At 41.3% G+C, this 25,487-nt stretch overlaps 1 protein-coding gene across 1 annotated transcript; it reads left to right on the forward strand.

Annotated features, from left to right (window-relative positions):
* The first annotated feature begins 1,671 nt into the window (after positions 1–1,671).
* slc26a10 (solute carrier family 26 member 10) lies at positions 1,672–21,074 on the forward strand. The gene is made up of 18 exons (XM_014135860.3): positions 1,672–2,227; positions 3,149–3,259; positions 9,285–9,442; positions 9,720–9,884; positions 10,256–10,408; positions 10,534–10,616; positions 10,748–10,895; positions 11,210–11,323; positions 11,493–11,570; positions 11,755–11,850; positions 12,112–12,218; positions 16,535–16,604; positions 17,573–17,752; positions 17,852–17,906; positions 19,377–19,465; positions 19,596–19,650; positions 19,997–20,103; positions 20,259–21,074. The coding sequence occupies exons 1-18, from the start codon at positions 1,960–1,962 to the stop codon at positions 20,295–20,297; spliced, it is 2,076 nt and encodes a 691-aa protein (XP_013991335.2). The 5' UTR covers positions 1,672–1,959; the 3' UTR covers positions 20,298–21,074.
* The last annotated feature ends 4,413 nt before the right edge of the window (positions 21,075–25,487 follow it).

Consider the following 25,487-nt stretch of genomic DNA (forward strand, 5'->3'; position numbering starts at 1 on the left):
ATGTATCCAGTCTACACTCTTTATGCATCGTACTGTGAGACCCCACGCCTGGCCCCAAACCCTCCTTGGCTCCAAAGCTTCACTCAGCTTATTGAGCAATTTGCTTTCACCCATGAAATAACAATGTGGTAAAAAAAAGTTTTTCATAACATGATCTTTTGCTCACTTTATGTAACATCCACGTTAATAACATCATTGCAAGAAAATGTGGACATTGATGGGGGCCACCACATTTGACCTCTTAGAGATTCTCTCAAATATCTCTCTGAAATGAGTTAGGGTGAGGGTGCCCAAAAATCTCATTAGCATAGGCCGTTAGTCACAGGTCAAACTTGAATTTTTCGGGTTTTTATATGCGAGGTCACATTAATGAACATCTGTCCAGGTTCAGGCCCAAACTTTCCCGCCACTGGCATCATTACAGTGTGTTGGCCTGGTCTGTGCGCACGTACGACAGTGAAAGGACGTGGCCTGTGCCTGGTGCCCTGGATGTGTGTGACTCTGCACGGATTTGGAGTCCAGCACCACTTTCCACTTTGGTAGGGTGGAGCTCATTCATTCATCGGACCCAACACTGGGCTTTAACCAAAAATAAATCCTCCCTTCGTTTTACATTGTATCATTGTTTATTTTTCACTAGGCTCTTACTGAACAACCGCTTATTAGATTGCAATCTACCACTCCCTCATTGAATACGCTAGCCTATAATGCAGTGGGATTTGGTGGTGTTAGCCAAGCTTAGTGACCTGCACCACGTTCACTCACTCTGCTGCTCAACAGACACGTTTCACTCTCCGGACTCAATGGACAGGGGAAACTGCCATCCATTTCTGATGACGGAGGATATTTTGTATACGACTGCTTCAATCTGGACGTGCTAGAAAAACACATCCACGAATTATCTGGATGCGAACTTCGAACAACTTTTTTTACCCACAACTGCTAACAACTTTTCTTTTTTTTTTTTTTTACCGAATTGCAACAGCAAAGCTCGCTACACTACTTCCAAACTGGAGATAATAATAATAATTTTGGTAAAGGTCTGAAAAGTCTCAAATCTGACAAAGAAAGACACGTTTGACTCCCCTCTCATCTCTCTCTGAAAATCAGAGGAGAACTTCATCGCACACAAAACGCTCACTCATCATTCGAGTCAAGGTGTGTTTTGATCAGTGGACCGCAAGCAGCTCAACGTGTCTGATTACATTTCACAGAACAGGGTTCTCTTGTCTCTCTTTCCCGTTCAGACTAATTATGTATGGGCAGTGGCAATCACAGGGTTTCCCAGGCCTATTCCCTATGGGCTATGGTGATTTAAACACCCCAGAGACAAGAGCTATTATACAGAAATCAATCCTTCTCGGAAATGACCACCACTTATAATTGCTAATAGATATGGTTAGAGGTTACACTATACCTCCACTTTAGCAACAATACCACTTTGATCTCAGTGGAGTTTTACACAGAGCTGTACAGTGTATGACTTTTAAGAGGAAGCTAGGCTCTTGGAGTAGTTAAGTATACTGTGGGTGTGTGTCTGGTGAAGTCAATTGGTGGGGGTGGTTTGTGTAATAGCAGGAAAGGAGGAATAAGAGTATTGGTCACATTTTTTTTTATTTCTGAAGTATAAAGTTGGTAGCAGTAGGACCCTGCAGATTGTTATGGACCAGACATGCATCAACACAAACGTTGGACACAAGCACACCTTTATGGGGTCTCTGCCAGGGACAAGGATGTAGGCTAAGAAAGAAACCCCAAAGAAAGTTCAACACAATAACAAAAAGTTTCAGCATTGGCTGCCAAACACCAGACAGGAAAATTCGATGGTTTCTGATGTCAAACTAGAGACAGATTCCTACTATATATGACAAGCAGTATCGACCGCATATTTTCTGCCTCATCTTCTCAGATTACTACTAGTTTCAACAAGACAACGTAAACACTCACCTGGAGGACAAGATGAGCGCTTCAGTGGCTGTATACCGAAATATTTACACCGAGGACCGGTTCAGACAGTCGTACGGTACCGAGGACAAGCCCCGTGGAGGTGGTCAACGGTTTCGGGAGAAGATCGCGGAACGGTGCAGGTGTTCCCGTGAAGCATGCCTTCACCTGTTGAGGGAACGAGTTCCCATTTTTAACTGGCTGCCGAAGTACAGGCTGAAAAAATGGATATTAGGAGATACAATAGCGGGACTAACAGTTGGTATACTTCACATTCCACAAGGTGAGTACATTTTTAAGTGAATATTGTGAGCAAATGTTTATTGTAGTAAATTGATGTCGTTTGATGTCGACTTACCATCTTTACAAACTATTTTGTTACAACTAACCTTTTCCCCAATTCTGTGATGACGTTTTATTTCTCACGTGTCACTGTTTTGGCAGTAATTACTAATCAATCGTGTGTTTGATTGATTTTAAGAAGATTTTGTCAAATTGCTAATGTAAACGAAATAAACACCTTCAAATATGGACTTTTTGTTAACTCCAGATAATTGGTCAATGCTATCCGGTTCCTTGGGGACGTCCCTACAATAAACCACAACCTTAACCCATACTCTTACCCTAACCATAAGCCTAACCCTAACCCTTACATTAATAATTTCAAATGTCAACTTCAATGGAGTATGGACCTCCTAAGGATCCCGGATAGCACAAAGTCCAGTTTATTTATACATTTGAATGTATATTTTACAATATGCCATTCACACACACACACACACACACACACACACACACACACACACACACACACACACACACACACACACACACACACACACACACACACACACACACACACACACAATGTACAAAATAATATTGTTACAAAATGTAAAACGTATTCAATGTATTATCATCTGAGTTTGACAGGAAAAATGGAACCTCAAAAATGTAATCTCAATGGATGTTACTAACTTTGCACAACATGGTTTATTCAGATAAAGGAGTCAAGAAATTACCAGCATTGAAAGTAGTAATACAGTAATAACAGGTGTTATTTCATAGCATTTATTGGCAACATTATTTACCACGATATCAAAGCCTTTTTATCTGAAAATGACACCAATTACTCATGTAGCCACAGGTGTATGTGATGGCAACCGATTGGAGCCTAATATCTTGTTTCTCTTCCTGAAAACAGGTATGGCCTTTGCCTTACTGACGTCAGTGGCGCCCATCTATGGCCTCTACACCTCCTTCTTCCCTGTGGTCCTCTACATGCTGTTTGGCACAGGGCGGCATGTGTCCACTGGTATACACACACTGATATTATACATTTAGGACTGGAGCCTGACAAATGTCTATGGATAGGACGCACAATGTGCCTGTGATAAATCCTCTGCGTGTGACAGCTACTGGGTTTGAACCAGGGTCTCCACTGCCCCATAAGACTGTGTTAGCCCCCTGAGCTAAAGTAGATTTATTCACACACAAAAGACAAGTGAAAGACGAAGTACAGATAAAAACAAGGTAAATAGGTGTGCAGGTAAGGTTGTAAACCCAAGAGGGCTTAAACGACCCCCCCCCCCCCCACACACACACACACACCCAAAAAAGAGCAGTATAAACAGTGCCTAGTGAAAGCCTATACAACCCTTGAACTTTCTTCACATTTTGCTGCCATAAAATGAATTTAAACATGATTAAATTGGTGTCAGCTTCATGTTATGGGTATGCTTGCCACCGTCAGGGACTGGGGAGTTTGTCAGGAGAAAAATAAATATGAAAGGAGCAAAGCCCATGTAGAAAATGAGAGGAAAACCAGATATCAGTCTTTTGAAAACCTTGGGATAGAGTTTTATTTTTCAGCGGGACAATTACACACATTTTAATGCCAAAGACACACTAGAATGGCTTTCCAAGAAGTGTGGAGTGTTCCTGAGTGGTCCAGTCTTAGTCCTTAGTACAGAGACAAGGTGTGAATATTGCTGTCCATCAATGAATCACAACCACATTTACTGAGCTTGAGAAATTTTGACAAAAACAATAGATAAATGTTGCCCTAAGTTGTGCAAAGTTAGTAGAATCTTATTCAAAATGATTACCTGCTGTAATGGCTGCCGAAGGCGCTTCCACCATCAAATCAAACCAAATTGTATTGGTCACATACACGTTTTTGCAGATGTTATGATTGTGCTTCTAGTTCCAACAGTGCAGCAATATCTGACAAGTAATATCTAACAATTTCACAACAAATACCTAATACACACAAATGGAATACCTAATACACACAAATGGAATTAAGAATATATAAATATATGGATGAGCAATGTCAGAGCGGCATAGACTAAGATACAGTAGATAGTATAGAATAGAGTATATACATATGAGATGAGTAATGCAAGATATGTAGACATCATTAAAATTCCATTATTAAAGTGACTAGTGTTCCATTTATTAAAGTGGCCAATGATTTCAATCTTTGTATGTAGGCATGGATTAACTCTGGGGAGTGAAGAATTAAGCAATCAAAACAGCGTAGTTGTTTTTTAATTTCAATGTGGAGTAGATTGTGTATATCGGTAGCAAAAAAAACCCACATTTATTCCCATTATACTACGGACTGTATTCAGGGAATTCGGAAAGTATTCAGACCCCTTGACTTTTTCCACATTTTGTTACTTTACAGCCTTATTCAAAAATGGATTAAATCTGGGTTTTTTTCATCATCAATCTACATACAATACCCCATAATGAAAAAGCATTTACGTAAGTATTGACACCCTTTACTTAGTACTTTGTTGAAGCACCTTTGGCAGCGATTACAGCCTTAAGTCTTCTTGGGTGGGACGCTACAAGCTTGGCACACCTGGATTTGGGGAGTTTCTCCCATTCTCCTCTATAGATCCTCTCAAGCTCTGTCAGGTTGGATCGGGAGCGTCGCTGCACAGCTATTTCCAGAGATGTTCGATCGGGTTCAAATCCGGGTTCTGGCTGGGCCACTCAAGGACATTCAGAGACTTATCTTGAAGCCACTCCTGCGTTGTCTTGGCTGTGTGCTTAGGGTCGTTGTCCTGTTGGAAGGTGAACCTTCACCCCAGTCTGAGGTCCTGAGCGCTCTGGAGCAGGTTTTGATCAAGGATCTCTCTGTACATTGCTCCGTTCATTTTTCCCTTGATCCCTCGACTAGTCTCCCAGTCCCTGCGCTGAAAAACATCCCCACAGCATGAATTTGCCACCACTATGCTTCACCGTAGGGATGTTGGCAAGTTTCCTCCAGACGTGACTCTTGGCATTGGTTTCATCAGACCAAAGAATCTTGTTTCTCATGGTCTCAGAGTCCTTAGGTGCCTTTCGGCAAACTCCAAGCGGGCTGTCAAGTGCCTTTTGTTACGAACCGGCTTGTAGCCGGTAACAAAGATGGAGACAACACAGAGATAAAGAAATAACAAACATATTTATTAAATAAAGTGAACTATATCCAAGTAACAATGGTGTGTGTAGTCAGTAGCGTTAGTTAGTGGATGCGTGCATAGATGGTGATAATGACGGGGGTTGAGAGGTGCCAAAATAAACAAACACAAAGAAGCCCTAAAATGCCACAACCAAAAACAACAGTGTGTCTTCTGGATATATGGGGGAAAGGTGTACAGTCGTGGTCAAAAGTTTTGACGACACAAATATACATTTTCACAAAGTCTGCTGCCTCAGTTTGTATGATGGCAATTTGCATATACTCCAGAATGTTATGAAGAGTGATCAGATGAATTGCAATTAATTGCAAAGTCCCTCTTTGCCATGCAAATGAACTGAATCCCAAAAGAACATTTCCACTGCATTTCAGCCCTGCCACAAAAGGACCAGCTGACATCATGTCAGTGATTCTCTCATTAACACAGGTGTGAGTGTTGACAAGGACAAGGCTGGAGATCACTCTGTCATGCTGACTGAGTTCAAATAACAGACTGGAAGCTTCAAAAGGAGGGTGGTGCTGGGAATCATTGTTCTTCCTCTGTCAACCATAGTTACCTGCAAGGAAACACGTGCCGTCATCATTGCTTTGCACAAAAAGGGCTTCACAGGCAAGGATATTGCTGCCAGTAAGATTGCACCTAAATCAACCATTTATCGGATCATCAAGAACTTCATGGAGAGCAGTTCAATTGTTGTGAAGAAGGCTTCAGGGCGCCCAAGAAAGTCCAGCAAGTGCCAGGACCGTCTCCTAAAGTTGATTCAGCTGCGGAATCGGGGCACCAACAGTACAGAGCTTGCTCAGGAATGGCAGCAGGCAGGTGTGAGTGCATCTGCATGCACAGTGAGGCGAAGACTTTTGGAGGATGGCCTGGTGTCAAGAAGGGCAGCAAAGAAGCCACTTCTCTCCAGGAAAAACATCAGGGACAGACTGATATTCTGCAAAAGGTACAGGGATTGGACTGCTGAGGACTGGGGTAAAGTCATTTTCTCTGATGAGTTCCCTTTCCAATTGTTTGGGGCATCCGGAAAAAAGCTTGTCCGGATAAGACAAGGTGAGCACTACCATCAGTCCTGTGTCATGCCGTTGCTTCTCAGCCAAGGGAGTGGGCTCACTCACAATTTTGCCTAAGAACACAGCCATGAATAAAGAATGGTACCAACGCATCCTCCGAGAGCAACTTCTCCCAACCATCCAGGAACAGTTTGGTGACGACCAATGCCTTTTCCAGCATGATGGAGCGCCTTGCCATAAGGCAAAAGTGATAACTAAGTGGCTCGGGGAACAAAACATCGCTATTTTGGGTCCATGGCCAGGAAACTCCCCAGACCTTAATCCCATTGAGAACTTGTGGTCAACCCTCAAGAGGCGGGTGGACAAACAAAAACCCACAAATTCTGACAAACTCCAAGCATTGATTATGCAAGAATGGGCTGCCATCAGTCAGGATGTGGCCCAGAAGTTAATTGACAGCATGCCAGGGTGGATTGCAGAGATCTTGAAAAAGAAGGGTCAACACTGCAAATATTGACTCTTTGCATCAACTTCATGTAATTGTCAATAAAAGCCTTTGACACTTATGAAAGGTTTGTAATTATACTTCAGTATTCCATAGTAACATCTGACAAAAATATCTAAAGACACTGAAGCAGCAAACGTTGTGGAAATTAATATTTGTGTCATTCTCAAAACTTTTGGCCACGACTGTATTTATCCCCAGGACACACCTGAGCCCATGTGTGTTCCATTTCGCAGACGACCCTCCCAGTTCCGCCCACCAACATCCTATTAAGGAAAACAAGAGCAAAGAGAAAGAATTCGGCAGACAGAGTGGCAGGGTCGTCGCATTCCTATCCATAAAACTGGGGACCACCAAGGACCCCGGAACACCACACCAACCAAGCATACATGAACACAAACGAAATACTGTCCTAGTAAAGGCTACCCCACTGCCCCAGCCAACTACATCCGACCCAACATACACCTCGTAGTGTTGTAGCACCCATATGAGTGCTAGTGCTTCTTTTTACACCACGGAGTAGTTCAACTGATAATGGTTAAACTTCTTGGAAAATCAACTAACAGGCCTCTCAACATCAGACACATCTGCTTGCAGCAGGACTGCAAGTGCATTACGCAGGCCGAAACTCATAACCAAATCCGAGTACAGACCTGAAGGTGTAATAAAGGCATAGATTTCATGTGCCCTACACATCAGTGACACCTGCCAATAGCCCTTTAATAGGTCAAACTTGCTCACAAACTTCGCTGCTCCGACCTGATTAATGCAGTCCTCTATCCGAGGAAGAGGAAATTAATCTGGCTTAGTGACACTGTTTACCTTACGGTAGTCCATACAAAATATGTTTGTCCCATCCGGTTTACTGACAAAGATACAGGGAGAAGCCCAGCTGGAGAAAGAAGGCTCTGCAATATCACTCTCCAGCATGTACCTGATCTCAGCATCCAGACAACGCCGTTTCTCTGAAGAAACTCTATAGAACCGCTGACGGATGGGGTCAGCATCCCCAGCGTCAATATCGTGTTCCATCAAGTTTGTACGTGTAGGTGTATCAGAAAACAAAACTGCGAAACTCAGAGTCAGACCAACTGACTCGTCTCGCCTATCAGCCGGTAGATGAGCGAGAAGGCTATCCAAAACATCCAGTGACTCTGAATCTTTCAATCTAGCCTGCAGTACTCAATCGTCGGGACCAGGGACATCCTCCTCACCAAGCATGGACATAGCATGACAAAAAAGAAGAACCCAGCGGTGTAACCGTACTGGCCAAAAGAACAGGTTTACCGTCCTCTGCGGACTCCCACTCTTCGGCCCCAGAGGAATGTGCGTAATAGGGTTTTAGCAGATGTACATGGCACAGTTGGTGATTTTTCCTCCGTTCAGGAGTGGCAACTAGATTGTTTTGCTCAGTGCACTGGCGCACAACCGTAAATGAACCTTGAAACTTTACTGAGGAGTGTCTTCCGTCTGGTGCTACAGAGATGGTTGTCCTTCTGGAAGGTTCTCCTATCTCCACAGAGGAACTCTGGAGCGCTGTCAGAGGGACCATCAGGTTTTTGGTCTACCTCCCTGACCAAGGCCCTTCTCCTCCAATTGCTCAATTTGGCCGGGCAGCCAGCTCTAGGAAGAGTCTTAGCGGTTTCAAATTTCTTCCATTTAAGAATGAGGGAGGCCACTGTGTTCTTGGGGACCTTCAATGCTGCAGAAATGTTTTGGTACCCTTCTCCAGATCTATGCCTCCACACAATCCTGTCTCAGCGCTCTACGGACAATTCCTTCGACCTCATGGATTGGTTTTTGCTCTGACATGCGCTGTTAACTGTGGGACCTTATCTAGACAGGTGTGTGCCTTTCCAAATCATGTCCAATCAATTGAATTTACCACAGGTGGACTCCAATCAAGTTGTAGAAACATCTCAAGGATGATCAATGGAAACAGGATGCACCTGAGCTCAATTTCGAGTCTCATAGAAAAGGGTCTGAATACTTATGTAAATAAGGTAATTCTGTTTGTTTTTTTCAAATACATTTGCTAACATTTCAAAAAACCTGTTTTGCTTTGTCATTGTGGGGTATTGTGTGCAGATTGATGAGGAAAACATTTTTTAGATCAATTTCAGAATAAGGATATAACGTAACAAAATGTGGAAAACTGAAGTGGTCTGATTACTTTCCAAATGCATTGTATATGAACAGAGCCTAGTTCACCAAACCACTTCCGTTGCATCTGTGCTCACACTGATGCCGAGTTGCTTCATTGCTGTGTTGTTGAGCTGCCCGTGTGGCTGTTTTGGTAGTGGTGCTGAGCGGTTGAATCACAAACTGGCTGTGTCTGTTTCCCAGGTACCTTTGCAGTGGTGAGCCTGATGACAGGCTCAGTGGTGGAACAGCTGGTGCCCAGCCCTCTACAGCTCAACTCCTCCGGTCCAGAGGCTGCAGACTTTGAGGCCCAGAGGATTGGGGTTGCCTCCGCTGTAGCCCTACTCTCAGGGATCATGATGGTGAGTGATACATAGGGTTCTCTCTGGTTGAATCTCAAAAGTATTTCCCTCGATTCCCTGTGTCCTCTCTCCTCGTCTCCGTCTCAAAACTTCAGAGGGAAGCGAGGAGAGTATTGGAGGACAAGATCAGAAGAGCTGCTCTCCTCACTTCCCTATGATGTTTTAAGCAGGAAGCAAGGTAAAGGACAAGTTTGAGATGGCATGGCCCAGTAGATGGAATGGTATTTCTATAGTGTTTAGATGTTGTAGTCCTGACTAAATGTTGTTTGTTTCCCAGCTCTGTATGTTTGGGCTACAGCTGGGTTTCCTCTCTACATACCTGTCAGAGCCCATCGTCAAGGCATTCACCAGCGCTGCAGCCTTCCACGTCACCATCTCACAGCTGCAAAGCATGCTGGGACTGCGGCTCCCCCGCCACACCGGCCCCTTCTCACTCTTCAAGGTCAGCAGTCAGAGAAGTGACAATGATCAGGATAAACAGTGTTCAGTTTACAGTGGTTTGGAGCTCCAGTACGTTGTGGAATTATAATAAAAACGGTTTACTATCATAACCCAGGTTCTCTGAAGGAGAGAAGAAGTCTCAAATAAAAGAGAACTGAGGGAGCTCTCAAAACCTCACTAGGTTACATTTAACCTTGTAAGAGACACTTGACAATCATAAACACTGGGGTGCGGGAAGAGACAATTCAAATAGTTGCTCCTCTCTTCACTATAACGCGTTCCCCACTGAACCCGCCCTACACCAACATGGCCTGATGAAATACATCACCCCCCATGTGTGTTAACTCATTCCCCCCTGTCTGTGTCCTCCAGACCCTTGCGTCTGTCATAGAGAACCTTCCCCACACCAACATGGCTGAGCTACTGACCTCCCTGGTGTGTCTGGCCATCCTGGTACCGGTCAAAGAAGTCAACATGAGGTTCCGACAGCACCTACGCACACCCATCCCCGTAGAGATCCTCACGGTCAGTCACAAAGAGAACAGTTATTATAATACTGATCATGCTCGATGTAGCTCTGTGTCGCTGTAATGTTTATGATGTGCTTATTGATGTGTTATAACTCAATTTGATGTCTCTCTTTCTCTCAGGTGATAATAGCTACAGGAGTGGCTTATGCTTCCTCTCTGGACTCTAACTATGACGTTCAGATAGTAGGACACATTCCTGCAGGGTAAGCTATCCACTAATTGAGCATCTCCATCTACTGATATCATCATCATCATTTAGCTTCTTTTAAAAGAGAAATGAAACATTATAAACAGAGAGTGAGTGTAAAGTTTTGACCGTGTTTTGACTGTGTAGCTTCCCTAGTCCACGGATGCCTGCCTTGCACAAGTTGCCTGAGGTCGCTGGAGACACGGTCGCCATTACGTTCGTGGGTTATGCTGTGTCTGTCTCACTGGCAATGATCTACGCAGACAAGCACGGCTACTCCATCCAACCCAACCAGGTAGGCTACAGTGGTCCTCGACTAATATGATTCAGTAGTGCTGGAAAATCGACTCTCACTCAAATCTTGTCACCTTGTACAAGTCATTACACATTTAATGTGACTTCTGTGTGTGTAATCTGTGAGCTGTGACAAGAAGTCCACCTTTAAGGACAAGTGTTGTCATCATCATCATCATTATCACTACCATCATCGTCATCATCATCGTCGTCATCCCCATCATTGTCATCATCACCATCATTGTCACCGTTATCATCATCACCATTATCAGCAGCATCATCATCATCGTCATCATGTTTGTCTTGTTTCTCCAGGAGCTCCTGGCCCATGGTATCTCCAACACAGTGTCGTCTCTCTTCACCTGTTTCCCCAGCTCAGCCACTCTGGCCACCACCAACATCCTGGAGAGTTCTGGGGGATTCACACAGGTACACACTACTTTATATCGAGCCTACTTTCCAGGCTTTGTCTTTACTTGAATCTATACAGATGACTTTCTAGATGCCCTATTTGTCTGCCTCGCCATTTGCTTCTGGCATGATGATACATTAATTCATTTAAAGTCATTTAATGTTCCCTGTCTCTCTGTCCGTTCAGCTCTCTGGCTTGTTCACCAGTCTGGTGGTTCTGATAGTTCTACTGCTGATTGGACCTCTCTTCTACTTCCTGCCCAAGGTGAGTCAGTGTGTGTCTACTAAATGCTGGCACTGTAAAGGTGGAGGCATACACTACTTACTGCGACAACAGACTTTAGCTAGTTTGTGCAAACAAAAGGACATAAAACTAAACGAAGTGCACTCGTCGTCTGTGTCATTTACTCGTAATGTCCTGATCCACCCTGCTTTACCTCTCTCCCTAGGCAGTGCTGGCCTGTATCAATGTCACCAGCCTCAGACAGATGTTTCTACAGTTCCAGGACCTGCCAGACCTCTGGCGAGTCAGCAAGATTGACTTCGTAAGTCTGTCCGTGTTACCATTGATTTGTATAAATGTACCACTTTTGGGCAAGTGGTTTTGTGTTCAACCCCTGTGAACCAATGTGGCCTGTATATTTGTGACCTTATATGGCCTGTATATGTGTGACCTTATATGGCCTGTATATTTGTGACCTTATATGGCCTGTATAGTTGTGACCTTATATGGCCTGTATATTTGTGACCTTATATGGACTGCATATTTGTGACCTTATATGGACTGTACTGTATGTTTTTTGCAGGTAGTGTGGCTGGTGACTTGGCTGTCTGTTGTGGTCCTGAATGTCGATATGGGTCTGGCTATTGGAGTGGTCTTCTCAATGATGACAGTCATCTGTCGCACACAGAGGTATGCTATGCCTTCACCCCTCTCAACACAGACAACACAGACACAGTGTATCAATGGTTCCGTAGAGCTACAGCCGTTGGAACTGTACAGGTTACTATCGCTAAATGTAAGCAATGTCTAGCCTACGTAACTGCCTGTGTACTTCTACAGTATATGCGTCTATTTTTTATTAAATCTGTATTAATTCGATTTCTGCATTCATCAGCAACAATAATCGTCAGCGAAACTATAATTATGCCTTCTAATAATGTGATGCAATTCTCTAGAGACCGCTGTGTGCCGGAAATGAAGTCTCTAGAGTAGAGCACCGTGGATTACTGTCTCTCATAGGGACGAATTAATATCCGTCATAAACCTGTGATATGAACTTGATACACTCACCAAAGGTAGGATTGATACAGTGGCTCAGTTGGTAGAGCATGGTACTTGCAGTACCAGGGTTGTGCGTTCGATTCCCACGGGGAACCAGTATGAAAATCTATGTATGCTCTCTCTCCTTTAATTGGCTCTGGATAAGAGTGTCTGCTAAATAAATGTAATGTCAAACCAGAGTTAACTTTCAAGATTTTAGCATTATATTGTTGGTCGACTAACAGTATACACTGACTATACAAAACAGTATGGTAGTAGTTGCCAGGTGCACTGGTTTGTGTCAAGAACTACAACACTGCTGGGTTTTTCATGCTCAACAGTTTCCGGTATGTATCAAGAATGCTCCACTACCCAAGGGACATCCAGCCAACTTGACACAACTGTGAGAAGCTTTGGAGTCAACGTGGGCCAGCATCCCTATGGAATGCTTTGGACACCTTGTAGAGTCCATGCCCCGACAAATTGAGGCTGTTCTGAGGGCAAAAGGGTGGGGTACAACTAAAGCTGTTGCTGTGACCGTATTACCGCCACACCAGCGGTCACAAGTCATGAAGGCAGTCAAATTCCACGTGACCGTTTAGTCATAGTAATTAGGCTTCTCCAAGCTCTGATGCTGCTGATGGTCATTAGTAGCCTACCAAACTTGCTAACTGCCTGCTACTCAGCACTCTACTGTCCCTCTAATCACTTTGACATCAATGCAAATGTATTTGAAAATCTAATCAAACACTTCATGACAGCCCATGAGCTCATGTTGCGCAACATTTCTATAGGCTATGTAATTGCGTGAGAAAACAGTGTGATGGCCTCTATTAAAAAGAGGAGGATCAGCTTTCTATAGGTGTAGGCTATACCATTGCCCCTTTTTCGATACATGTGCATGATAATGGTCCATTCTAAATAAATAAAAATTCACACATATATTATTTAGTATATGTAAAGACAAGATTAAATTAAGAATAGTCTGATGGGTGACAATATTAGCCTATTACTTGTGGATTATATAATATCACTTGTGAATGATGCCCAGTATAAGAAACAATGCCTTTTTTTTCTCGACTTTTTCTAATCATAATCGCACACCTCATGTAGCCTAGCCCATAAGCCTATATGTTTTAATAAGGTTTGTATCACAACTAAAGTGGCCAGATAACTTCTTAAAATTAAGCACATTAATCTGCTTTACAAGGGGTATAGAGCCTAACTGGCATACTTAAGCAGCACGTCAGTTTCAAGTTTGGGGAAGATAATTTTCACCATAAAAATGCATCTTTATAATAAAAGCATTACATGCATAATTGCATTTGCGGTCACTATTGATAATGGTTTTCCGCTAATGGAACATTTGTGCTTATAATTGCTGCGTTTATAATGTGAAGAAATAGCCCAATAGTTTATCAACATTTTAACCTCTCTAGGGTCAGCGGGACGAAATCGTCCCACCTACGTAACAGCCAGTGGAATCCTGTGGCGCGTTATTCAAATACCTTAGAAATGCTATTACTTCAATTTCTCAAACATATGACTATTTTACACAATTTTAAAGACAAGACTCTCGTTAATCTAACCACACTGTCCGATTTCAAAAAGGCTTTACAACGAAAGCAAAACATTAGATTATGTCAGCAGAGTACCCAGCCAGAAATAATCAGACACCCATTTTTCAAGCTAGCATATAATGTCACATACACCCAGAAGACAGCTAAATGCAGCACTAACCTTTGATGATCTTCATCAGATGACAATCTTAGGACATTATGTTATACAATACATGCATGTTTTGTTCAATCAAGTTCATATTTATATCAAAAACCAGCTTTTTACATTAGCATGTGACGTTCAGAACTAGCATACCCCCCGCAAACTTCCGGTGAATTTACAAAAAATTTACTAAATTACTCACGATAAACGTTCACAAAAAGCATAACAATTATTTTAAGAATTATAGATACAGAACTCCTCTATGCACTCGATATGTCCGATTTTAAAATAGCTTTTCGGTGAAAGCACATTTTGCAATATTGTCAGTAGATAGCCCGGCATCACAGGGCTAGCTATTTAGACACCCAGCAAGTTTAGCACTCACCAAAGTCCGATTTACTATAAGACAAATGTTATTACCTTTGGTGTTCTTCGTCAGAATGCACTCCCAGGACTTCTACTTCAATAACAAATGTTGGTTTGGTTCAAAATAATCCATAGTTATATCCAAATAGTGGCGTTTTGTTCGTGCGTTCAAGACACTATCCGAATGGTAAAGAAGGGTCACGAGCACGACGCATTTCGTGACAAAAAAAATCTAAATATTCCATTACCGTACTTCGAAGCATGTCAACCGCTGTTTAAAATAAATGTTTATGCCATTTTTCTCGTAAAAAAGCGATAATATTCCGACCGGGAATCTGCGTTTAGGTAAAAAGACGAAAGAAAATAAAGCATGGGGTCGACTCGTGCACGCGCCTAAGCCCATTGTCCTCTGATCGGCCACTTGCCAAAAGCACAAATGTGTTTCAGCCTGGGGCTGCCTCGATATCATTCAGCTTTTTCCCGGGCTCTGAGAGCCTATGGGAGCCGTAGGAAGTGTCACGTTACAGCAAAGATCCTCAGTCTTCAATAAACAGAGACAAGATTTTCAAGGAATGGTCAGAGAGGGCACTTCCTGTAAGGAATCTTCTCAGGTTTTTGCCTGCCATATGAGTTCTGTTATACTCACAGACACCATTCAAACAGTTTTAGAAACTTTATGGTATTTTCTATCCAAAGGCAATAATTATATGCATATTCTGGGCAGTAGTAATAACCAGATTAAATCGGGTACGTTTTTTATCCGGCGGTGTAAATACTGCCCCCTACCCCCAACAGGTTAAGCTAAACGTTCTGATCTAATATGCACCTCGGAATTGGAAAAGGACGCGTGCAGTTGCGTCCCCGATGTGTCTGTCTTCACTTGTAGCCTGTGAGAAGAGCCGATGACATGAGCCATGTGAGTGAGAGGTGCTTCGGAGCAGGCAGCACTCAGGGAGAAGGACACAATGGACAATTGGCCGAAAAAGGCATGGATTTTATTAGGGAAAATTACAGCCACAAAAAGGAGATGCCGTTGTGAAAATCTAGGCATTATCGAGTGCTTGTCAAATTGTGAATGAGAGACTGATGTAGTGTGTACAGCCTGCGCCAAAAAAAAAGCAGAGCTCATGCCTTTCAAACAACTTTTTTCAAATCATCATTAGAGTTGCATCATGCAGCCTTAGAATGTATTAAAAATCTAAACATATAGCCCAACGTTTGTAGAACAACTAAAGTTACATAAATAACTCTAAATTAAGTATATAGGCGTACCTATTTCTTTGTTAACCGCTCAACACAGAATAGGTGCGCATGTCCCTCAATTCGTTTGGAGAAAATATATTTTCTATTTTATTCAGCTTTGTTCAATTGTATTCGTCCTACTATAAAATAAGGCCACCGAAATATAAGCAAATCTTGTCTACTAAATTAACTAGTGCAGCCCACAGCCATTTGGCATGGCCAGATCAGGACCTAAAATAAGGACAACTCAGAGTATGCTACTCTGTTCTTCTGAAATAGACTACATTTTCTTCATATCATGCTTCTTTAGACCTGTCTAAAATAAATAATGGATTTATTGTGAAGGTGTAGGCTATATTACATGGATTTATTAGACTTTTTAAAATGTAGATGTTCCAAAGGTCTGCGTCAGTGGCTTGTAGGCTGTGTGGAAGCCAGGAGATGCTAAATGTGTTAATGTTAATTAACGGTCAATTACCGTGAGACCGACAGTTATTTGCTTGACAATCACCGGCTGACGAAATTTCGTGACCGCCACAGCCCTAGGTGCAAGTAAATATTAGGAAGTTGTTCCTAACGTTTGGTATACTCAGTGTATGTATACACTCCCACAATAATAACATTGTTTTCCTCAGGGCTGGGTGTTCAGTGCTGGGCAGAGCGAGCAACACAGAGATCTACAGACCTTTAGAGAACCACAACAAGGTGAGAGGAATTCTCCTGTACACACTGGAGAGATATTTTTCTGGCTGTAAAGATATCATATTAATCACAATACAAATACTTCCAGTGATTCTTTTTGTAGATGTGAAGTAAAAACTGCTAATGTGACGCAATCGTGAGAAACCTTCATTAGTATCATAGTTTCAGACAGTGATCAATGTAGAGCCCTGCACGGGCATGATTTTTAAAACCGAGCACTACCAATGCCCGTGAAAGTTCAGGTCCTACCCTACCGAGGATCAATTGCTTCTGCCCGAAACCCGAAATCAGGAATAACTTCCTCCTTTAATAAATCCATGAACTGCTCCTCTCGGTCACTCGTGCGCCGCTCGCTCTACGTGCCCTCTGCTCATGGAGTCAATGAAAAGACACGAGAGAGCAGTTATCTGTTAGCTACTTTCCGTCCCTCTAAACTCTGACAAAACTCAAGGAGCATTATTATTTTCTGGGACATAATCTCTCCTGTCGTATCTTTGACGAGGTTGAAGCACTTCTGACATGTTGTTAGGATGTCAGTCAGGTATGACTCTCCTGCGCAGCAGAGCACGCGCAAATGGCTCAGCTTCAAAATGTTAGCGATCAACTTTAGTGATCCTCGAGCCCTGCCCGTACCCTAGTAAGGATTAAAAAAAATTGGCCCTACCCGGCCCTAACCCAATTTATAATGTCAGGGCCCGTCGAGCACGTGTCGGGTAGCAGAGCTCTAGATCAATGTCTGTAGATGTGTCACCTTGTCCCTTTGAAAACACACCTTATAACTTATTTTAGTTATTGTAAACCGCACTGGATTACAGCGTCTTCTAAATGACTATGTTTTAAAAAAGAGGAGGGTGGGAAGCAAGAAAAGAAAATTCTGTCTGCACTCTTTTTAAAAAAAAATACACCTTACAACAAGTGATGTTTGGGATGAGTGCTCTGTTAACCTTCCTCTCTCTGTCCCCTCTCCTCAGTGCTATGAAGTTCCGGGTGTAAAGATCCTGACATACAACGGGCCCATCTACTACGGCAACCGCAGCTTCTTCAGAGAGGACATGAGTCGTCTGCTGGGCCTCACCCCAGAGAGGATCCGCAGTAGAGAGAAGGCCAGGAAGGCCCTGGAGAAGAGGGAAAGAGAGGCTGTCAACACTGTGGTAAGACTGTACATTATATCTGGGCTAGATCACATCTTGTACATTAGAAAATATAAAAACATTAGTTCTATAACTTACTGGTAATGTATTTTTTTTCAGGAGAGAGGTGTCGCAAACACATCATTTTCATCTGAGAATGAGTTCTTTAAATCTGGTGAGTGATAATACATAAAAGTACTCTATATAGTTTGCAGTAATGTAATCTGGGTACAGGGCTACTTACGGTGCATTCGGAAAGTATTCAGACCCCTTGACTTTTTTTCACATTTTGTTACATTACAGCTTCATTCTAAAAATGTATTCAATACAGTGGGGGAAAAAAGTATTTGATCCCCTGCTGATTTTGTACATTTGCCCACTGACAAATAAATGATCAGTCTATAATTTTAATGGTAGGTTTATTTGAACAGTGAGAGACAGAATAACAACAAAAAAATCCAGAAAAACGCATGTCAAAAAGTTTATAAATTGATTTGCATTTTAATGAGGGAAATAAGTATTTAGATCTGTGCCCCGACACAATCCTGCCTCGGAGCTCTACGGATATTTCCTTCGACCGCATGGCTTGGTTTTTGCTCTGACATGCATTGTTAACTGTGGGACCTTATATAGACAGGTGTGTGCCTTTCCAAAACATGTCCAATCCATTGAATTTACCACAGGTGGACTCCAATGAAGTTGTAGAAACATCTCAAGGATGATCAATGGAAACACTAGGCACCTGAGCTGAATTTCAATTCTCATAGCAAAGGGTCTGAATACTTATGTAAATAAGGTATATTTGTTTTTTATTTTTAATACATTTGCAAAAAAAAATGTAAAACCCTGTTTTTGCTTTGTCATTATGGGGTATTGTGTATAGTTTAATAATTTAATACATTTTTAAATAAGGCTGTAACGTAACAAAATGTGGAAAAAGTCAAGGGGTCTGAATACTTTCCAAATGCACTGTAAAGGCCCAGTTTTTCCTTGTGTATTGTATCATATTGAACAATAGCCGATGAAACGAACAATAGCCGATGAAACGAACAATGTAAAAGTGTTCCAAAATCTGATCAGTGTGATCTATACAGGACCTTCTAATCAGCCTGTTTGAGGGGCCGAGAGTTTCAGCTTTCTATGGTGACATCACCAGGTGGTACATTGGTTAATAGACCAATAACAAATAGACTACCAGAACTACCAATAACAGTTTTAAGTTTCTCCCCTCCCCACTCAGACTACTCCCAAGTTATTTTAGTAAATTTTTATAGAAAACTATTACAGTAAGGTATTTAATTGTTACCCAGAAATAATTTGATATTGATATAAAACTGGCTGCATTGGGCCTTTAACTCTCTACCAGTAATACACTGAACTAGTGGTTAGAGCATTGGGCCAGTAACCGAAAGGTTGCTGGATCGAATCCCTGAGCTGACAAGGTAAACATCTGTTGTTCTGCCCCTGAGCAAGGCAGTTAACCCACTGTTCTTCAGGCGCCGTAGACGTAGATGTCGATTAAGGCAGCCCCCCGCACCTCTCTGATTCAGAGGGGTTAAATGCAGAAGACACATTTCAGTTGAATGCATTCAGTTGTACAACTGACTAGGTATCCCCTTTCCCTTCCCTAATGTTGTCTCTGCAGAAACTGCTGAAAGTGAGGTCCAGGCAGTACTAATAGATTGCAGCAGTGTGATTTTTGTCGATGTTGCTGGAGCCAGACTCTTCATACAGGTGAGAAAAGTAAATGATATAGTATTTTGTTGTGCAGTACCTTCTGCTAGACGAACATACAGTACCTTGTTCTACAGTACTGTATCTTTACTTCTAGTATCAGTGGAATTAATGATGCCTCTTTTTCCAGATATGTATTGAATGCCAGAAAGTTGGGGTTTGCATATATTTGGCCAATTGCAATGGTAAGTTCAACAATTGAATGTATAACGATAATTTCAATAGCAATAAGTTAAATAATCCAAAAGTATGTTTAGCAGGAGTCTGATGTGTGATGTAATGTTGAACGGAGAATGTTCAGACTCTAGATCTACAGCACTGACTGAAGTTCTAGAATGTAAAACCTTACCTACGAGGTCACTGCTGGTTTTCTGTTTTACCTGATCATTTAATGAACCCAATTAGTGTCCAAGGTCTAAATCAGTCCCTGATTAGAGGGGAATAATTTTTAAAAGCAGTGGAACTGGCTTCGAGGTCCAGATTTGAGTTTGAGGGATCTAGAACATTGACAGAAGGTACTCTTCCCGACAGAGAGTGTTCTGAAGATCCTAACCTCCAGTGGACTGATGAACTACATGAACCCACAACACATCTTTGTTACGGTCCACGATGCTGTGATGTACATTCAACAACAGAAGGTACAAAACACAAGCAATGACACAACGTAAAGGCTTGATGAAGAATGCATTTACAGTAATACTGTAATAGAGTAATTATACAGTAATACAGTTTCAATATCTACGGTAATATAGTAACCAAAACCTGTGAACGTGCTTGTTTTTGTTCATGACAGGAGCAAACTCCAGAAAACACTACTACCGTTTGGGTGTGAGATGGTTGGTCGGCCATTTTACACGTCAAGATGAACTGATATACAGTAACATGCACGATACAGACCAGGGAAAAACATCTCTCCCTCTACAAGGACTGTACATCAAGGTTTGTTCCTGGTCTAAGACAGGTGCAATGCTGTGTTAATGTTTATACTAGTATGCCATGATTGGGCTTCAAGAAGGGAGCAGCGTATTGTAGCATTTCAGTATGAAATTAAGGGTCAATCCCAGTATTTTAAATAAGTATTTGAAGGACCAATACTGAAGAGAATTGCACAAATGATCACAACAGTGGCAGAGCACGTATGACGCATAAAGCACTCCTGGTACTCCTGCTACTTACTGGGATCCAGGAGAAGAGACCAATGAGAGATGTTTATCTACTACAATAACCCTAGTAAACACAAATATATACATTATTTGATTATTATCTGTTAAAACATTGCTTATTATATCTGAATGCTGGAAAAATAGTGGCCTACCATTACTGGTATTTATTTTGTAATTCTGTAATACAAAAGTGAGTATTATTCCAATGAATAAAATGCACTGAATGCTTTCTTAAAAGGGAGATATGTATATTCACATGAAATAATGCCTTATGTGTTGTAAATGTATATTTCTGTGTACTGTACATTGTGTTTATAATGAAATGCACTGCAGAAAATGAATGAAGTTACGTACAGATAGCTGTATTGTCTGCAACTGTGATATCCTCCTGCAGTTTTTGTAATACTTTTATTGAGTTCTTTTACAATAAACATGCTCAAAATGTACAGCTTACCTGGTCACTTTTACATTTGTGGGATTTAGCAATGCTGATTATGGTGCATTGTCCCTGCCAACTAGACAAGTTAAATTCATGAAATACATATTCTAAGTACAAACAACCAGATTTTGACAAAATATTTTATTATATATATTTTTTAAATCTAATACTGTACACACAAACAGACCAGTTTACATTTCTAATTATTTCACTGAAGTCCCAATTTAACCCAGAGAGACTGAAGGTGGAATGTTAGGCATGCCTGTCTGATTGACAGATTGGGAAGAAGACAAAAGAGTCTTTGGTTTTGTTCAGTGGGTCAGTGTGTCAGACAGTGAAGAAATGGAGCATACTGTTAGCCCCTCTGAAATGTACAGCAATACAAAGGACAGCCAACAACAATGAAATCAGTCAATCAAAAGACATAAATTAGGCCCTAATCTATGGATTTCAAATGACTGGGCAGGGGTGCAGCCATACAGTAGGTGGGCCTTGGAGGGCATAGGCCCACCCACTTGGGAGCCAGGCCCAGTCAATCAGAATGAGTTTTTCTCCACAAAAAGGCTTTATTACAGACAGAAATAGTCCTCAGCAAGTGTGGTAACTGAATGGTTTTATGAGCATGAAAACGATGTAAACCGTATGCCATGGCGGTCTCAGTCACCAGATCTCATCCCAACTGAACACTTATGGAAGATTCTGGAGCGGCGCCTGAGACAGTGTTTTACACCACCATCAACAAAACAAGTGATGGAATTTCTTGTGGAAGAGTGGTGTCGCTTGCAATAGAGTTCCAGACACTTGTAGAATCTATGCCAAAGTGCATTGAAGTTGATCTGGCTCGTGGTGACCCAACTTCCTATTAAGACACTTTATGTTTGCAATTTTACATACAATTTTACAAAAGCAACCTGAAATGCATATCAAATATATTCTATATTAGAAAAACCAATAACAATTTGAAGGCTATTTAATTACATGTAGATAGTCCTGGCTTTTTGTTGTTGTTGAATCATAATTCTCAAAATAAATCAGTGGTAAAGTATTAATACAGTACATATTTTGAAATAATTTATATTTTTCAAACAATGACATACTGTACCTGATATGCGATTAGGCTTGAGTAGAACTGTGTAGCATACACACTGCCCATAGGCCTTTCTAGGGCCTTCCAGCGTTGAGCCGAGCCCTTCTTAGTGCTTCATCATAATCACATTACCTTGACCTGATAAAACCGTATGTGGTACGAGTTCAAAAACAGGGCAAAAAAAATCCTAACTAATTAATTATTTGCTTCCTTGATGTTGGATGCCCATGGATGGAAGTTATTAATTTTTATCCAGTGCATATTTCAAAGAACCCTCTAGACAGTTGCACCCTTCGGGTTTTCTCCCTTTAAAGCTCAAGGAGTGTTTTACTAATTGGCAGGCAGGAAGGAAGTAGCCCACTTCAATTAAGGCGTCCGTGGTGGAACACAACACAAGACTCACTCTGGCCAAGTGTTTACAAAGGCTGCTATACCTCTAGCAGACCTCAATTCCCTTCCGCTCATGCCAACACTAACTGAAACATCAAACTAATCTAAAGGTTTTGGACACACGCCAAGAGCACATGTATGCACACACATGCATGCACACATGCACACACACATACATTGTACAGGTGTTTGACCATCTACAAATACAAAAACATTCATAGAGGGCTTTCTTTAATGTAAGCTTCTCTAATGTAAAACATGTAAAGTGTGGTATCCCGCAAGGCAGCTTTCTTGGCCCTTTGCTGTTCTATTTTTACTAATGATCTAGTACTAGCTTTAAACAAAGCCTGTGTGTCTATGTATGCTGATGATTCAACATTATACACATCAGCAACCACAGCTAGTGAAATCACTGCAACCCTAAACAAAGAGTTGCAGTCAATTTTGGAATGGGTGGCTAGTAATAAACTAGTTCTGAACGTATCTACAATTAAAAGCATTGTATTTAGTACAAATCATTCCTTAAATTCTAGATCTCAGCTGAATCTGGTAATGAATTATGTGGCTGTTGAGCAAGTTGAGAAGACTAAACTTCTTGGTGTCACCTTAGACTGCAAATTGTCATGGCATATTGATTCAATTGTTGTAAAGATGGGGAGAGGTCTGTCTGAGATAAAGATATGCTCATCATTTTTAACACCACAGTCGACCCAACAAGTCCTGCAGGCTCCAGTTTTATCTTATCTTGACTATTGCCCAGTGATATGGTCAAGGGCTGCAAAGAAGGAGCTAGAGAATCTGCAGCTGGCTCAGAACTATGCAGCACGTATAGCCCTTCAATGTACACAGAGGGCTAATCTCAACAGTACGCATGTCAGTCTCTCTTGGCTCAAAGTAGAGGAAAGATTGACTGCATCAAACCATGTTTTTGTGAGAAATATCAATGTGTTGGAAATTCAAAATTGTCTGTATAATCAACTTACATATAGCTCTGACAGACATACTTACCCCACCAGACATGCCACCAGGGGTCACTTCACAGTCTCCAGGTCCAGAAATTCAAGAAAACGTACAGTATTATGTAAAGCCATGATTGCATGGAACTCCCTTCCATCTCATATAGCGCTAGTAAACAGCAAACCTGGTTTAATAAACAATAAAGCAACACCTCACGGCACAATACCTCTCTCCCATGTGACCAAATGTTTGTGTGTATGTACTGACACTGTATGCGTAACTGACAGATGCACACACACACACACACACACACACACACACACACACACACACACACACACACACACACACACACACACACACACACACACACACACACACTATTAATCTTTAGTTGTATTGTTTCTTTTTTTGTGTACATTTTTGTCTTTAGTTGTAGTTTTTTATTACATTTTTATATATAAATGTATGTGAGGTATTTTTTTCATTATGTGTCGGACCCCGGGAAGACCTGCTGTCTCCATTGGCGTCGGCTAATGGGGATTCTAATAAAATCATAAACCGTACAATGGAAATAAGACAGGAACTCAAATAATAGAACAGTAGCCCTATTGCAACAGTATCATATTCAATAGTTAGGCCCCTGTGTTTTGGTTAATCATGCCACCTGACCTGGATTTTAACCTTCATTTTAAGCCTTTTCCAGAAAAGACAATTAGACCAAAAATGAATGTGATTGTCTGAGGATGGTGCTGGACCATCTGATATCAAAAGAAAAGGGGACAGTTTGATGAAAAAGCTTTAAATAAAGGTTAAAATCCAGGTAATGTGACATGATTAACCAAAACATGGGCCCTATCAACAGTACAAGGAGCATCTATTTGGCAACTAACCACATGAGATATTACTAGATTATGCCAATGGTAGAAGTACAGACTTGAGACGTGATATACAATAACCAACCACAACAACTACAATGGACTCAATTAAATCAATCTTGTATTGCAGCGTTTACACACCAGCTCTTTTTTTCTCATGGTCAAAATAACCCCACTACAGGTACTACTACTCCACTCAGCGGTAGATACTGGAGTGTGATCAATGGACTGCCAGAGTGATGGTTTGGTTTTCTAACAGTGAACAGAAACAATGCAGCTCTGGTTATTACTCTGCTCAGTCAATTAGACATTCATACAGATTGCAGCCTACTGTAAAACGGGAAACTGCAAACATAGTTCCTCAAAATGCATAATCTCAACCATTCTGTATATACTGTATTGCAAAAATACAATTTCGTCATTAAAATGTCAAAAACTGAACTTGACTTTATATTAGGGATAAAACAGTATTAGATTGCTATAGTCTATAATTGTTCAGGTCTTTGATTCCACCTTGTGGTCAAATAGTATAATGGCAGCATCTAACGGGAGGCCAAACAGTCTCACTAACATTCATGCAGGATAATACAAAAAAGTATAAAACTGCTTGAATTCATTATGAAGAGAAAACAATGATTAAGGGAGGTGTAGTTGAGTATTTAATACAAACAGATCATTAGTCAGTTCCTTGTGTAAAAAAGTGACAGCAAGTTAATGCATTTTTTTTTATTGAATTGTATTTGGGCAAAAGACATATACAACAATATGTACAATATTGTATGTATAAATATGTACAATATGTTCTCAGAGCATAGCACTTCAAAGTATTAATTAAAACACTTGTTTCCAAAGTGGTCCTCGATGGTAAAAACATAAAGAACATCTACTGATTGAAAGACACAAACAAACACATTACATTCATTCATATTGACATCGTAAAGAGTGGATCTAAACATTGCACATCACCCTAACCTTAAAAATACAACCTCAATTATTGCACATCACCTAACTTTAAAGATACAAATTCATTGCACATCATCCCTATCTGTAAAATACAACCTGACCAACAGTAGCAGTAACAAAAGGAGGCACAAGGTAGCAGTGTTAG

Source organism: Salmo salar, chromosome 13 (assembly GCF_965601325.2).
Source record: "Salmo salar chromosome 13, fSalSal1, whole genome shotgun sequence".
NCBI classification, from domain to species: domain Eukaryota; kingdom Metazoa; phylum Chordata; class Actinopteri; order Salmoniformes; family Salmonidae; genus Salmo; species Salmo salar.